The 17,498-nt window shown below is 35.6% G+C and overlaps 1 protein-coding gene and 1 pseudogene across 1 annotated transcript; one reads left to right on the top strand and one right to left on the bottom strand.

The window, feature by feature from the left end:
- The first annotated feature begins 5,363 nt into the window (after positions 1 to 5,363).
- On the top strand, positions 5,364 to 8,488 carry LOC111400314 (cyclin-dependent kinases regulatory subunit 1-like). Its single transcript, XM_023027732.1, has 4 exons — positions 5,364 to 5,495; positions 5,605 to 5,729; positions 5,819 to 5,879; positions 8,058 to 8,488. The coding sequence occupies exons 2-4, from the start codon at positions 5,677 to 5,679 to the stop codon at positions 8,211 to 8,213; spliced, it is 270 nt and encodes an 89-aa protein (XP_022883500.1). The 5' UTR covers positions 5,364 to 5,495; positions 5,605 to 5,676; the 3' UTR covers positions 8,214 to 8,488.
- A 547-nt stretch (positions 8,489 to 9,035) lies between these two features.
- On the bottom strand, positions 9,036 to 12,926 carry LOC111407103 (annotated as a pseudogene).
- Positions 12,927 to 17,498: the final 4,572 nt, after the last annotated feature.

The raw sequence follows: 17,498 nt of genomic DNA, 5'->3' as shown, positions 1-17,498 counted from the left end.
AAAAAAAAAAAGGCCCATTATTTTGAAAAACTTGGCAAACATATCATCTCCTTCACAGTTCATGGGTGGCGATCTTGTTGCTGTCAAACAATCTGTAAATTTCGACCGAACCAGCACGAATAGTAGTGTTGTCTGGTGCTGGCTTTACCATTGAATAAAATCGACAGGCTGATTCACAGGGCTGCACTAATCAACATTGAACCTGAAGCCTTACCATTACAGGATTGGGCATAAAAGATATAGCATCACTTCTGCCATTTTTTCATTGAGATCAAGTAGAGATCAAAGATTTTGAGGACTAATCTAATAGAATGACTTAAAAGATAAAGAAGTATCATTAGTTTTTTTTTTTTTTATGTTCCTTTCAAGTTCGAAGTACCCATTTGTACTATTCAGAAAAAGATGTAGTGGATTGGAGTTTTTGAGAGGAAAAATTAAGTAAATAATACTAAATTGTTCATCTTTTAGCAATCTATAACACTTTTGGAATCTCTGCCCCCATACGAAATAAACTTACATAATTTATTTATTGATTTTTCATTCTCATTTCTCTGGTCCCCATGCATCATGCTTGAGGAATAGGAAAGAATAAGAAAAAGCAATAATAATAATTATGATGATAATGATGGAGAATGATTTTTATGATGATTATTCTACAAGGGTTAAGAAATAATCATCATGTAATATAGTTTCCATCATGTTACTTCTGTAACTAGTAGACAAATTTAAATATTCTCAATCTATATTGTTCTTCCACAGTTATAATAACCATGGTAAATAATCTGCTTTTTTTATGATTGTTATGATGATCATGATAGTTACTCTTTATGATCCACCGATTGCTGATAAATTACTCGTTGTGATTAGCATTATGTGGTAACCTTTAGTCTTGAGACCTCAATTCGCTTAGTGGAGTAACATAGGAAAAGTACCAAAGAAAATTAGAAATATTGTTGGAATTATAAAATAATAAAAAGAAACATTACAATAAATAACAATAAAAGATGGAAAAATCTGATCATTAATGTAGTAGTGGTATTAGAAGGAAACGAGGGCTATATTGCAAACAATTTCCTTAAAACATATTTGCCTCCCACTATAGTGCAAGAGAATTGATGAAATCTGTTTTTCAAGATACAACGATTGAAAGTAGTTGATTAACACCTTATCATTACTTTAAGCGAACTAAAAATACTCACAACTCTATCACCGAGTTAAAAGTAATTATCTAAAATACTAAAAACACAACTTTAGAAAACAAAGAGAAAATAGAGAAACTTAGAAAGCTCTCAAAGCTTGATGTGTGGAATAAGGAGGAGAACTCTTCCCTACAAAATACTAGGATGAGAAGGTTTCCATTTCAATTCTCCATTAATTTGAATTAATATAAAAATGTTACCCCAATTCAATTTGGAGTTTTAACATAAGATTGTTACATCAATTCAATTGGAAAATTAACTAGAGAATTGAAACCATTTGTTATTACTTTATTTTATATTTTAATTTTTTTACAACACCATTTACATAAAAAATGAGATTCGACAAAAACAATGAATATATGCATATATCTTTTATTTATTTTTTGAAGATATATAACATGATACTGAAGATGTATGATAATGACGCTAAATAAAATTTAATTTTTTGTTAAGTACAGCATTGTTATCAAATATATTGAAAGTTGTGTGTGCATTTGTATTTTCAAGCTCTTATACTCGATATATAAGTATGATATCACGTTAAATCATAGTTATTAGATTCGATCCGGTGGTCAACCCCAAAAAAATCATTGGGTCACCGAGTCTGTGGTTTAACCATTGAATCGATGGTTGAACTGATGGGTCATTATTAGATTGTAATCTCAATTAAAATATATTTTTGAAACAAACAGAAAATGATTTTGCTAAATGTGTGTGTGCGTGTGGCACATATAACAACAGAGTTTTATCAGCTTCCTAAATGGTGAAAGACCTAAAATTTCATGTAGAAAGCCAAGGTTCGAACTTCGAATCATCCTCTTTGCAAATTGAAAAAGAAGAATTTTACATTGTACTTTGTAAATTGAAATATATATATTTGCCTCACAATATAGATTAAAGATTAGCAAATTCCAAAGTGGTGAAGTACATGAAATTTCAAGGAGGAGAGCAAGGTTTGAATTAGCCTCTTTGCTTGCAATTCGATATATATAAAAAATAATAAATAAAATTTATATTGTACTTTGGTGACCGTCCGATTCACACATTTAACCAGATCCGATTTGTCTTAAACCCGTTCGATTCGAGTAGAATTTGAGTGTTTCAATCGGTTCTTGACCGATTCCTTTGTTTATTTGTCCAATTAATGAATTCGGACCACGATCCAAACTGACTAGTTTGGTCCCATTTTAATAACTATGTGTTAAATAGTTAATATCATTAAAGAAAATTATTTAAATATGATCCTTCCCACTAAAAATAGAGGAAAATTACAACTAATGTCTTGAATATATATATGAAATCGAGCAAGTAGTTCCACAAATTTTCCTCTAGTGACTGAATTCCTAACAATTTAGTATTTTAGTATTTGAGTCCATGAGGAAACGGAAGAATTTGTTTCTCTTAAAAATCAATTTCCATATTGACCTTCAAATCTGGATGGAGCTTAGCCATGTCTCCATGTATCATTCTAGTTATCATAGATTTACAATCCCCACCCAATGTCCAAGGTGGAAAATGAAGGAATGGGACACCCTTTTGCTCTTGCAAAGATGTAATATAATTCACATCGTACATGTTTCAAAGTGTCAAACTACCGTTGGCATAAAGAATCAAGCTTCAAATCCTAACCTACTCGAGCTTTACAGGACCATCCTATATGATTAAGGGTTGGTCCCTGTTGATCACATTGAACAGGAGAAGATACGAGTGTGCATGGAGTTACATCGCTTTGAATGTTGTTGTTAATGTGGTTTGGTGTTGTGTTGTGCTCTCAATACCTCTCAATAAAGTCATTGAGTTGATGGTGATGACATCATTGCCTCAGAGCAAAAAGTGCTTGCCTATTGTGCTTAGTTGGCAATCAAGTGATTTATCAAGTAGATAGAGACGTAACATTTTGTATAAAAAGATTATTATATTTTACTTTTAAACAAATAAATGATAAAGAGAAAAAGGAGAACTCAATATGCTATATTATGGGGAAAAAAAAGAAGCATTTAAAAAAAGAAGAAGTTTGTGGGCGTTATGGAGAGGATGAAATTCCACGGGTAGGAAATAGTGGTTGGAGACTAGAGAGTGATGGACTAGTGACGACGATGGATTAGAGAATAGGGTGCTGTGATTGTGGTTTTTATTTTTCTTTTATGTAAAGGCATCCTAGTTTTTATAACACAAAATTTGACTTTTTAACCATGAATTTCATGCGTTCTATCTATTAGAGATCTAAGTGCTACAAACTAAAATGTTGAAGCCCTAAAAGCTATAAATTGAATATTGAAGGCTTACTTGCTCTATTATATATAAATTGAATACCCCATCTGTTATTTTCTGAAGGAATTTATTGATACTTTTCTTTTGAGTTAATTGCTTCAATAATCACCTAACTTATATCATGGTCACGATTTACTTAATAAGCTTCAAATTGCTTCATAGTACTTACTGAACTTTGTCTGTTTACACTTCATATATCATCCTAAAAAATTCTTCACCTTATTTGTTGACATGGCTAATGAAGATTTAAGGCGCCGTTTGATTGTACCAAGTTTTTGGCTGCATGATAGCCTTTTTTTTCAAGGAATTAGTTTTCTTTTTTTATTCGAGAATTAGCAATTTTCCATGTTTTCATGAAATTCAAATTCTCAACACATTGGTGAAAATTCAAATTCCAGGCTAATATACCCTTTTTTTTGGTTGGTAATAAAAACAAATTTTAAGAACTATTGTAAAAAAAATATTTCCCTTTAATTAACAATTTTCATGTAAAACAAAGTCAAACGAACACCAAAGATAGATAATTTTCTTGAATTTCTTTTTTTGGCAATGAAAACAAATTTCATCTCCAATACAAGTAAAATCTATTCATTTAATTGACAATTTTTATATAAAACAAAGCCAAACGAACAGAAAAAAATACTTTTATTTCAACTTTTTTACTTGAAAAATTATACCAATCAAATACAATAATTCACAATTCCGAAGAAAATAATTTCTAGACAATTCAATTATCTGAAATTCGTTTTCAATTTAATTCAATTTCATCTTTACAATCAAACGAACCTTAAGTGGAAAATCACATCCAAATTTCATCGGTTAATAAAATTACAATTCAATCAAACCATTGTTTCACTTCTTGTCCAACTTACACTAGTTTACCCATCAAACTTCAAAATGCTTTCTGATAATTACTTATCTTTGAGATGTTGCATTCCATTCATTATCCGCCATATTTCTTTTACTTCATTGCCAATTTATTGTACGAGAATTCCACTGGTAATTACAATCATCAAAAAATTACAACTCAGCTAAATTATTAACTCACAAAAATCACCATATATGAAACACGACTTCCACGTCCCATAAATTTATTTAAAATCCAATAAAACTTCCCCAATTTTAGCCCTAAAAAATCTAGTGATAAGTACATTATGTTATACTTATTTAGGCCTTTAAATTAGAATATTTGTAGAATATTTTAATGAATTATAACTTAATTCTATATATATTTGTTTGTTGGGTAAAGATGGACAAAATTTATGGAATTTGAGACAATGAACGAGGTGAAATATAGACATAGCATTTTCACAAATTAATTTCCAACAGAAAAAGTTATATTTCAAATTTTCAATCTCAAATTAAAACCTATTTTTTGCATCGTAAACGTTCGAATAAGAAAAATGATATTTTTGAAAGAATCATTGGGGGCACTTTACTCGGCTTTAAAAAAGTTTATAGAGCTGTGGAAGTCACGTTTCATATATTGTGATTTTGGCGAATTGATAATTTTGTTGAGTTGTTATTTATTTAACATTTGCAATTTACCACGTGGAATTTCTATGCGAACATTAGCTAGAAAGGGAACAAAATATGGTGGACGATAAATGGAGTGCAACATCTCAAATACGATGACCATGTAAAAGCATTTCGAAGTTCAATGAGTAAACTATGACTGAGTGTAAGTTGGATGAGTAATAAAATAATGGTTTGATTGAATAGTAATTTTTTAACGACCATAACTTGTTACGTCAGATTTTCGTTAACCACGTTAGCGAATAAGGTAATGAAGTTTTTAGGGTGATGAATGAAGCGCAAATAGATAAAGTTTGATGAGCACTGTCAAACATTTTAAAATTTAGTAACTAGACTTTGACAATGGTACAAGTTCGGTGAATTTTAAAACAATTATCTCGTCTTCTTTTTTGTCGCAACTGTTAGAGCCGTCGATCGGAAAATTTCAATTTACGAAATTAGAACCACACCCAGAAAGCTCACTTGGCACTCTCCACTCTCTCTCTGGAGGTATATTTCACAATCACCAGCTTGGGAATCGATCGATCAAAACAAGGAATTTCTTCCCTAGAGGGATTCTCTTTACTAACTTTGTTTCATTATTCATTTAATTTTACAGGTTCATAAGTGAAGAATTTAACATCCCAGCATTTCCCTCTTGTTAAAGTGGGATTTGTCAAATAAATTCCAAATGGGTCAGATCCAGTACTCGGATAAGTATTTTGATGATACCTATGAGTACAGGTACTTCAGTTTACCTTCATTTTTCTTCTTACGTGAATTGCTATCTGTATATTTCTGTACATATTTTACTGGGGTTTTGAAATTTTCAGGCACGTGGTTCTTCCGCCTGAAGTTGCTAAATTGCTTCCAAAGAATCGCCTCCTCTCTGAAGTAAGTTGTGCGTTTTGAGGAAAAATTTGCACTTCTATTTACGAATTTATATTGTTACTAACTTGAATTAATCACTGTGGAGAAATTATAAAATGGATAAATACCTAAAATATATATGACAGAGGAAATTCTAGAAAACACTATGTTCATATACGGCATATTTGGAAATTTGCAGTCTCTGTATTGTTAGTTCATACAAAGTAGCAAATAACATATTTTATTATGTCTCCATTAAAGAAAGCTAGAAAAAATTGTAAATGAATGTGCAGTAACAAATATCAGAGTTGTGCCATTTGAGTTGAAGGATATTATTTATACCTAGTGATAGTGATGTCTATAGCGTGTTTGGCTATGTTTAATAGTTAATTATAACTTAAGAATAACTTTTGTTTTGTTAAACATGTTTTAGCTATTGCAAAACTTACATTTTTTTTTTATTTCGTATTTAAACTATGACTTATGGACCCTCCTACTAGGGCCATGTGTCCAACATGTATCGTGTAGAGTCGGAAACCAACACTTCAAGGCATGTTTTCGACAAGTCTATCTTTTAAATATATATTGCTCAAGGGATTGAATTAATCACTGTGAAAAAATTCTAAACTGATTAAATACCTGAAATATATATTGAAGAGGGAATTTTTATTTTATTTTTTTGTGACTGTGGGTGTCCGGATCAACTTACACACACCTTAACTAATTCCATGGGGCCCTGAAGTTTACAGCGGGGTACTAACTTCAGTGGCCTAAGAGGACTCAAATTGGTGATCATTGGAAAGCAAAATCAAGGTCTGACCACTGAGTTACTCTCAGAGTTATATTGACCGCATAACTGGAAATTTACAGTCTTTGTATTATTAGTTCGTGCAAAGTAGCAAATAACATATTTTATTATATATCCGTTAAAGAGAACTAGAGAAAATTGTAAACGAATGTGCGGTAACAAATGTCAGATTTGTGCCATTTGAGTTTAATGATATTATTTATACTTGGTGATTTCTAGAGCATGTTTGGTAATGCTTAATGGCTAGTTATAACTTGAAATAACTTCTTTTGTCAAGGGCAGCATACTGTGGTCATGTCTCCAAGTCATGTTTTTGACAAGTTGTATCTGTTAAATATCAAATCCTCAGGGGATACTTTATGGAAACTCCTTGGGCAACGGTCCAACATGCCATGTATAGTGTTCTATTATTAAAAATATAAAAATAAAGATATAATATATAAAATAAAATCTTAAGAAATTTAAATTGACATTTATGTCCTACTTTTTAAAAAAAGCATGTGTTGGCATGTCCATGACCGTTTTTAGTATTCAAAAACTTGTGTTACTAAAAGTGTCTTTATGGAGAGACTTACCTTTTTTCAAGCTTAGCCAAACATGCTTAGTTGTAGTTTCAGTTGAATTATATTCCTATAATATTGTAACTTTACTAGTTGGTTGAGATGAATGTTGATGATTTGTGCTAATTTAAGTTGAATGGTTTTTGCAATTAGGGGTTATTTGTTATGTCTAAACCATTTATAATGGCATTTCATCTTTTCTACTTTTCTATTTTGTTACTGCACATGAAATATCAATAGGAAAATTTAGTTTACGTGTATATGCTGTATGAAGTGTAGTTACAGCCCTTTATACAGGGCATTTTTTTTTTTAAATTTCCTAGTTTTTATTATTTGAAGGAATGTTTCTGTTTTGTGACTTGGAAAAGTAAAGTAAGAAATGAATTTTATTTCCTAGTTTTTCATTTCGTTAATTGAACTTAATGATTTTTGCTTCAAGATTATGGCTGTGAAATTGAAGATAAGAAAGAAACTGGAATTTTCCTATTTTGCACGATGTGTTCAAGTGAATTTAATCAGTAAGATATTGTAATGATACTTGGGAAGTTACTAAAATGATCAAATTAACATGCTTTGACATTTTTCTTCTGTTATCGTGGAAAACTTACAGAGACCACGAGCATAAAAGATTAATTATATTATCGTTTTCATCATGTTCTTAAAGTTTTTGAGTTGGGCAGGAATTCTTTTTCAACTTCTCTGGAAATTATGAAGTGTGGTTGCAAAATAGTTTGTTTTAGTTTACTTTTAAACAGAGACTTGAGGAAATATAAAGTGCAACTAAGATTCCTCTTATAGATGCTTTTTAAGTTTTGTAATTTGGTTGGTTGTTAGAATGAATGGCGTGCAATTGGGGTTCAGCAGAGGCGAGGGTGGGTTCATTATGCTATTCACCGCCCAGAACCTCACATCTTGCTCTTCAGGAGGCCACTAAACTATCAGCAGCAGCAGGAAAACCAGGCTGGGCAAAACATAGTTGCCAAGGGATGATTCCTTGCTTCAGTTTTCCACCTTTCTGACGTCTGATTACATATTGTTACTCTCATTTCTGCTAGAAATGAACCCCGTCTATGATAAATACTCTGTGAAGAAATTTGTGCACTGGGTGAATGTCAGAAGTGTTTAGTGCTGTGATGTGGAGAATTCAATGTCAAAACTTCTGTTTCAAAGACTTTGATGTCAAACTGTTACCTGAAATGCATTAGTAAAATTTCAGATTTGCTGTTAAACTCTTGTTCTGTTTACTGGTGTTTGAGGATTCTCAATTACTGTGTTGCTCTATCTTGCTTGGGTATCTTCTAGTCCTCAACTTTCAGTTATTAAATTGTTTTGGGGCCAATATTTTGCATATTTATCTCAATCTCTTAAAAGATTTTCATATTCTCAAGTGATGTTCAGAAAGATATTAATGGTCTGAAAATAATTAGTAATATCTTCTGGGGAGACATGCATTTTCTGTTGTTTGAACTTTGGCTTTTAGATGACATAAAATGTGTGAAAAGTTGTTTATGCAACTATTGTGATCGGCTTAATAGTAGTTGTAAGTTTTCTCCTTACATTTTAGGATATTAAGATTGCATCAACGACTATTAATCTATTATAGCATGCCACAACATTATATGGACTACTAAGACATTATACTAAGATGATTCTTCCAGTAATTTACCTGTCATCTAATTGCATTTATTCTGCACTTTGAGATCCAGAAGCTTAAACCTGGTTGAGCTGCCCAGGTTAGCACGACATGGTCCAGCCTGGCGTAGGTCGTAGCCAACTGGACCTGCTTTAAACCTAGCCATTCCCCATCTTCGTTTACGAATTAATTACCAGAGAGTGCCCAGAAAACAAGGCAACACAAAATTGTGTACCACGAGAGCATTGCCAATTAAGGTCACCACAATATTTCTCATGTGAGCGCAGATCAGATAGAATGGAAACCTGTTTCGTGTTGCAGCGTTTGCAAATATACATTTTCGGACAATGGCTCCTCTGGTAGTGATTCTTCCCACGAATCATGCATTTCAATGGTTGAAACTTCTTATGGTTCTTGTACCATAAACTTCTCATGGTTCTTGTTCCATCTGCAAACTTCTTGTGGTCATGAACATTTTCTCGACAAAACACAGAATTCCCATAGTTTTTACAAGATTACTCAGAGCATTCTTAGAATTGTATGAATCGCCATGAGCCCTCATGTGCATCCTCAAATTTGCATCCGTTTTAAACCCTTTGCCGCAAACTTGACAATAATGTGTATGCTTTGCTAATAAATCTGCAGCATCCCAATTCGATGATATCATAATTCTTCGTCGAAAGTAATTCCTCTCTACAAAATTCATTCTTAGAAGATGTACTAGGATTATCATAAATTGTACTATATCAATCAAACGTAAAATTGAAATAGAAATCCTGCTATCCCCACGTAGGGATGTCAATTGGGCCGAGCCGACTCGGCTCGTCAAAGCTCGTCAAATGACGAGCCCGAGCTCGAGCCGAGCGGGGGGTCGCGTCCAACGAGCCGAGCCCGCTAGGCTCGTCGAGTTCGACAAGCGGCCCACGAGCCGGCTCGTCCAAAAAGTGGAAAAAATTAAAATTTTATCAATAAAATATAAAAACTTTGCAAAAAAAATAAAAATAAAAAAAAAATTCACAAGCTCGTGAGTCGCTCGTGGGCTCGGCCCGACCCGGCCCACGAGCTCGTGGCTCGTGAGTACACGAGCTCGTGGGCCGAGTCGAGCTCGGCTCGTGAAAAAGGGCCACGAGCTCGGTTCGCCATGAGCTCGAGCCGAGCTTGTGGGTTAACGAGCCGAGCCGGCTCTGCTCGGCCCACTGCCACCCCTACTCCCACGGGTATGGCGCAATAACAAAGCAGGAGGGTTCTATATGGAGTATCGGAGGTTGGAATCCTCACGGCAACTGGAAGGTAACATTTATGTTGGAAAACAGTTGTTCTGTGGAGACAAAGTTATGGTGCGTTTTGTCGTCTCTCTGGAGTCCTATCCACACATTTAAAGGGAGGTCTACAGGGAGGAGAACCGCATCCTGAATGTTCAACCCAAGTGCGTATAAGTCGTGACCGCATCCGAATTTATCTGGATGGCGAACCAGGGGGGAAGGACGCCATTCCTCAGGCTTAGTTAGGCGAAGTTTGGACATCTGAGTCATAAAAAAAAAAAAGGAAATAGAAATCCTGCATGTGCGATTGAATCTATGAACCATTGGTTGAATTAGGTCATCCTGGAAGCAATTCCTCGCTGTCACCCAGGGGTGGGTCCACCTGGCATTTGAACATCATAGATGATGTAGTAACGACAATTTCTTGAATTAGGGGTATTCATGATTGTGATCCCCATTGGAGTCAACTCCGATGGCTGGCTATGATGTTGGGATAACAAAAAGATGCCAACAGTGACTATACTTGATGAACCTTTTCCTTCCTTAAGGATGGATAGATTGTTAAGGAAAGAACTTGTGTGTATATCTCAGTTTGCTTCAACCATATTGTTTTGATCTTGAGAAACACCATATATTGGCAAGATTGGTGGCTCATTAGGTATGAAATTGCTTCTATAATCATCTTAAAAGAATTAAGCTGATTTCTCAATTTGATTCAAATTTCTTCAATTCCTACAGTTTTACAAGTATGAATATAATTCATAAGCAAAGTACAAGGAATATGTTGAATAAATAGGCAATCTTTTAGCATTTTATATATGCAAGCCACTAAATGTTTAAAAACATAAGTTAATTTTCATCAATGCTACAGAGATAACTACTTAAATTCATAATGATACACATCAAAGTTAACAAAGTCTGTTGGATAGTTTTTGTTTCAATGTGTTCGGTCTGATTTTCAAAATACTAATTGTTGACCTTTGAAAATGGCCAACAGGTATTGTTAGAAGACAATGTACACATGAACTTGCTTTGTAATATTTCTATTGTAAATATGAATGTTTGTAGAAGAAGAAGATGGTGACAGGGTAGAGATATATTATGTCATCTTTTTCATTCATAGATTCATCCTTTTAAATGATACAATAATTGTCTATTTATTGTGATCAGGCCGATGTGGTCACCATTAGATTCGAGCCACGTGGCTTGGTCTGACGACGCTTGATGTCACATTAACCCTACTTCAGGCACGTCGCATCAATCAACTTCGGAGACATGCCTGCTGAACCTATCAAGGACCTCAGATATTCCAAGGAGTTTGGCAACAAGAGACGAGCAAGGGTAGGACCACCTCGGCTGTTCTTAGTGTAATGACCTCGGCATTCAATCGCGACTACTTCAAATGTTGCAGTTCTTGGATGACTTGGATATTGCCACGTATAAATACGGAAAGTCTATGTGGCCATTCTATATGATCAGTAATAATAGTCTTCTAAGTCCATGTATGATCATTCATGTGGTATATAAAGTTTGACTTTTTAAAGAAAAGAAATCCACACAGCAATGATAGTCCCCCAAGTCTAATCGTTTAAGTATTCGTATGAGAATTTTGGACTTGCCAAATATATATACGTCAATAGCCATCGGATCTGAGGGCAGGGCTCATGTGCCTTGCACAACTAAATGGCCTTTCCTTAAAAGTGTTTACATGGAGAGCCAAAGTTATAAATGTTGAAGTTGTTAGATGTAAAATTCGAGTGGTTTGTACCGTTGTAGAAGTGGTTAGAATTTCAACTGAAGTGGTATGTTGTGTGAGACGATTTGGACAGTTTGAACGTCTCTTGTCATTTATTACCATTGATTGCTATGCTGTCGTTTTACCTTCCCAAGGAGGATGGTGCCCCCCGTTTTCAATGTGTTCCATTGAACACGTGTTTTGATTTGGGCTGTGAAGCTGAAACGTCAAACTCATCGAATGGTCTATATGTGACCAGGATTTGGGCAGTCCAAATCTTTGAGATGTGACGATTGAAAATGTATGCGTTTGCCTATAAAAGTCTCATTTTACTTGAACATTCATTTGCTTGCATAAATCATACTGACTCATGTCTCTGCGATATGACCGAAAATTATATTGTGCTTGGTGGATTTTGAGGGGAGTTGGTGCAAGAGATTGCTTGGTTTCGAACAATGCCATGGAGTGTGCAAATTGGATAATTCTTGGGTGTAATGCTTTGGATGCTTGGACCCATGAAAATGAAAATGCACCTTAGCACAATCTCCTTTGAACGCTTTGAAACGGTGCTGAAGTGCGGAGGGTCGCCCATTGCCCCGAATAAATTATGTTGCAATAGGGTGCAAATCCCATCTAAAGTGCTTCGAGTGACACTATGTGAATCCTCAAGGGTTGTCACCAACGTACTTTCCCTGAGCAGCTAGGCTGCTTTCTCTACTAGGCAGAGTGTATTGTAGCCATAGCTTGAGTTTCAACATGGTTCGACAGACCTCGTAATTGTAAAGGTTGCTGTATATGGTAGATGTCCTTCAAAAGGGAACGGTCCAGCGAATTATGCCTCTGATGTAGTAACTGTATTTTATCATTATTATTCACTTTTATTATTATTATTTTGGAAAGTGCTTTGTAATTCTTTGTAAGTAGCTGACTGCCTTTGATTGTAATGTGTTTGTAGTAATGAATAAAATTTCTACCTTTTCATACAGATCTGTGTTTGAATTGAGCTCTAAATCGTTACTACGTTGTAGTTGGGGGTGCCTTGGGAGGGTCATGCTCTTGCTATAGTCTCCCATTTTTCTATCTTTTTATGGGCAACTTGTGCCTTTTCGCGGAGGTAGTCCTTATAGGATCAAGCCCTCGGTGTCGTTCTACTTCTGGGGCTGATTTTTTACTTCTGAGGTAGACCTCTTCGAATTCCAGCTTCTTTCATCGATGTGCCTCTCTTAGGCTGACCTTCGTCGATATTTTCTTTTGAGCTCACATTCTGAAGTGCCTCTATTGGTTGATGTCTCTTGGCTAACTTCTTTTATTCCTTCAAAGGAATTGCCTCGAAAAATGTCATGCATTTTGCTAAAGACTTCGACGGCGTCTTCTACGTAGCATGGACTAGACCTGCCCACTATTCACATATCAAATAGGTAAGGGGCCTATTTTGCCCTTTCATTACCCATAAATGGTATCTCACATTTTCCTAAAATATAATATGGAAAAGGCTTATCATACCAGGTCATATGCCTGGCAACAGTGTGTGTAAAATGACATGTATACCAGTGCTGGTAAGAATGACGTCATGGGTTGTGAAGTATGCTAGCCATAATATCACACGCAAGCTACCGGTGAACATAATAATATCCCAAATTCAGGCATAGATATTTAAATAATGGAGATCTAAAACGAAATAACTTAATAAAAAATTTCACTAGCGTCTATCGTGGACGTTGCTTGAAGTCCTGAAGTAGCCTAAGTTTTTGATGAAAGAGGTGAAGTTATGTGTCGAAGCTATCACCTTTGAATATATTATAAAGGGAGCTGAGGTCCTTATTTTTTGAAGCTTTTTGGCTTGTTATGTACATATTTTTCTTAGGCAAAGAGGTCGATCCTGTCCCTCCCACTGATGTCTTGACACTTGTGATCGAATATCTTTCAATTTACGAAGCTGAGTTGATGGCTCGTGCATAGTCCTTCTTCCCAGTTAGTCGAAGGTGATCTGCGTATTTTGGTGGTGGTCCCTTGTGGGGTCTTTCCTTATCATTTTCTACACTTGGTAGTTCTGCCGAGGTGGTTTTATCTTCACCTCTTCTTTGAACGGGCTTCTTTTACAATCACATGGTTTGGTTTGAGGATATACATAGGGTGGGGCTATGCTCTCTTTGACCTATTTTGGCCTTCCTCTTTAGATGGGCTAAAGTCTTTAGTCCGTCAACAGGAGGGTCGGCCTTCGCCTTTTGAGCCAAAGTTTTCACAGGTAATATAATTCTACGAGGCTTATACCTGAGCTGCTTTGACTGGAGAAGGCAACAGATCACACTTTTCACTGCTGCTCTTGAGATGTCAATTCTTATTGGCTGACGTTATAGGGCCCACCTCTACAATTATATGTCTTAGCGCCTCTTTACGCAAAATGAGCTGGTCTGAGATGGCCAAAATCGACGCTCATCTTTTTAGACAAGGCCTTTGTCTTTCTCATGGGGGTAGTTCTCGAGACTTCCGTCCACTGACTACATCTTTTGGATGGGATGGGGAAGACAACAAATCATTTTTCTATGAGGCTTGTGCCATTGGTTTACTGATCTGTTGCGGAGGTTAACTCATGTGTTGTCGGGGTCATAAAGCCTGGCCTGGTAGTTATATGTCTTAGCGCCTCTTTTTGCTAGAGGACTTTGCCTAGAATGGTCGATTTTTAAGGAGACATCATCTTGGGCTTATACCCTTTTTTCTCGTACGGTCAATTTTGGTTCGCCCGCATCTGAGCTAGTGCAGCTCGTTTTTCACGCCTATTCTTAGGCTGGGAATGTATGCATCTATGGGTGAGCACAACTGTAGTTCTCGATTGAAGTTGTCCATGCTGATTTCTGGTTGAACAGGTGTGCTGGCTCAAGGGGATATGAGGGAGTCTGAGCTGAGCAGGTGAAATGCGAGGTCGGCTCTGTCTATTTCTTGTAGGACCAAACCTGTCAAAGACACTAGCTAACCTCTTTGGCACGATTGCCCTGCTGTATTTTAACGGAACGACAGTCTCTCCAATCATTTGGTCGGTGGCGTAGTCGGCAACCGTGTCCACATCCTTATTTCTTTCGTGTGGAACGACCTCCTCGTTCTGTAAGGAGTTGGCCAATTGACCTTGCATGTGCTTTAGCAGTTCTTGCATTGTTGTATTTTGCTGGGAGATGGTTCTCATGTTTGCGGTAACGGTGGCCAACTCTCTGGCGAGCTCATCGAGCCATTTCTTTTATGGTGAACTGCGAGATAGCTGGCAGGGGCTCCTGAATTATTGGGGCATTTTCGCGAGGACGCTTCCTTGCCAAAGCGTTCTTTAATCTGTTTAGGTTGATTCTTCCTTTATCGAACTCATGGCTACCCCTTCTCGATAGAAAACCTCTCTTTGGCTCTGTTTTTGGGGTTGTTTTCCTTTACTCAAAGATTTAGTAGAGTTTCTTTTGAGTCACCTTTTTCAACACCTCGATTGTGTCTTGTATTGCTCTTTTTCAAGGATGTCACCTTTTGTTCAAAGGCTTTACCCCACGGGGTACTCGTGGTTTAGCTATTCCAAGTTTTCCACAGACGACGCCAATCTGTTGACCTTCGAAAATGGCTAACAGGTGTCATTAGAAGATAATGTACACGTGGATGTGCTTTGTAGTATTTCTATTATAAATATGAATGTTTGTGGAAGAAGAAAATAGAAACAAGGGAGAGATATTTTATGTCATCTTTTTCATTCATAGATCCATTCTTTTAAACGATACAAGAATTGTCTATTTATAGTAATCAGACCAACGTGATCACCGTTATATCCGAGTCACGTGGCTTGATCTGACGACCCTTGACGTCATGTCAATTCTACTTCATATTAATTACGTTGACAGGCCCTTAACAAGAAGTCAACCACCCTACAAATCTAGACTGACTTCTCTGACATTTAGCACGACGCATCAATCAACTCCGAAAACGTGCTTGCTGAACCTGTTAAGGACCTCAGATATTTCAGGGAGTTCGACAACAAGAGACTAGCATGGATAGGATCACCTTAGCTGTTCTTAATGTAACGACCTCAGCATTCAATCACTACTACTTCAGATGTTGCAGTTCTTGAATGACTTTGGATGATTGCCACGTGTATATACGGGGGATCCATGTGGCCATTTTTTATGACTAGTAACACCAATTACTGTATGGTTGAACATTAGTAAGATAAATTGAAAGAAGATGCATAAATATGGGGTTGTTTGACGCCCCCTTTTTTTTTTTTTAAATATATATTTTGCAATTGAAATAGTTTAGATACACCCTCATGACTTCCTGGGCGAAACACGTCTTTTTCTATTCCGATGAACCTACCAAAAAGAGATTAGGGCTTCTTTCCCCATTTTACCTCCAGCATGTGAATCGGTGATTGTTTGTAGACACACGATTTAAAGAATAGTGAGAGAATGCTCGAAAGAGTATTTTTTTGGAAAAGAAATGTCCATTCATGCCTGGCATGCTTATGAGGTCTATATAGGTACCTGGCACCATGTAACTGCTAGGTGGTTACCATCCACGTGTCCAATGTAGCATGACCACTCACCAGACGATTTTCACTCACGTGCTAAGCAGTTAACCTTTATCTACAAATTAGATAATGGACCCACCGGTAATCGTCAAATGGTTTTCAATCAATTTCAACGATATCCAAGCGATTTGGGTAGGAGTGGTCAATCCAATGTAATAGTAGTTGGGCCAACTTAGGGTATTCAGGTTGGCATAGCAGCAGTCACCCTATCACAGTAGAAGTCGAATCAAGCTAACATAATAGCAGTTACCCTATCATAGTAGAAGCTAGGTTAGGCTAGCATAGTAGCAGTCACCCTGTTATAGTAGAAGTCACATGACATAATGGGAGTTGTCTTCACTCGATTGCCTATCGTGATTCATTATTTAAACCATATAGTTAAAACTATCAATGGATTTGATTTTGATTCGAATCCGGTGAAATTAATGAGAAATGAATTTAGGGTCTCATTCCAATAACTCGATCAAAATTCGGATCCGATAATTCGTTAAATACATGAAGCAAATATGAATATAGATCAATCCGATTTGATAACAACCCGATTCGATTTATTATAATAATATCATATATTTTATATATTATCATATCATTTATTACACATAATTTTTTCCATTTCAAATCTTGTTAATTTTCAAATAATAAATAATATTATATAATAGTATAATATTGTTAATTAAAATATTTGAAGAGATTTAATTTTTTAATAATTAAAATAAGATAAAAATAATAATTAATTTATTTTAAAAATTAAACGACCAAAGGAGCCAACAGTTGGAATTGCTTTACTTATTCTTAACTTATCACTTCCCATACTGGATGGTCAATAGAATGTCATAAAATTTATAATCTATAACTAAGTGGGTCAAGAATTAGGTAAAAAGCTATTTAGGACTTTTAATTTTAGGGCTTAGAATTTAACCAATATAAATCTTTTATCTTTCTAATTTTTTCAATTTCGGATCGGGTATCCAATAATGTAGCAAATCGGATATAAATTTAACAATCAAATATTTGTTGGATTATCGGATTAGGTAATTTTTCTTAACATTTCATATCAAATTTAGGCAGATCCAATCCATTTACAGCCAGGCAT

Source organism: Olea europaea, chromosome 1, assembly GCF_002742605.1.
Source record: "Olea europaea var. sylvestris chromosome 1, O_europaea_v1, whole genome shotgun sequence".
In the NCBI taxonomy this organism is placed as follows: Eukaryota; Viridiplantae; Streptophyta; class Magnoliopsida; order Lamiales; family Oleaceae; genus Olea; species Olea europaea.
The sequence above is the reverse complement of the archived record's forward strand: the minus strand, read 5'-3'. Positions and strand labels throughout refer to the sequence as shown.

Coding starts and splice junctions, on each gene's coding strand:
- LOC111400314 (XM_023027732.1), top strand. CDS start 5,677: ATGGGTCAGATCCAGTACTCGGATAAGTATTTTGATGATACCTATGAG. Junction 5,730..5,818: donor GATGATACCTATGAGTACAG/GTACTTCAGTTT, acceptor TGAAATTTTCAG/GCACGTGGTTCTTCCGCCTG. Junction 5,880..8,057: donor AGAATCGCCTCCTCTCTGAA/GTAAGTTGTGCG, acceptor GTTGGTTGTTAG/AATGAATGGCGTGCAATTGG.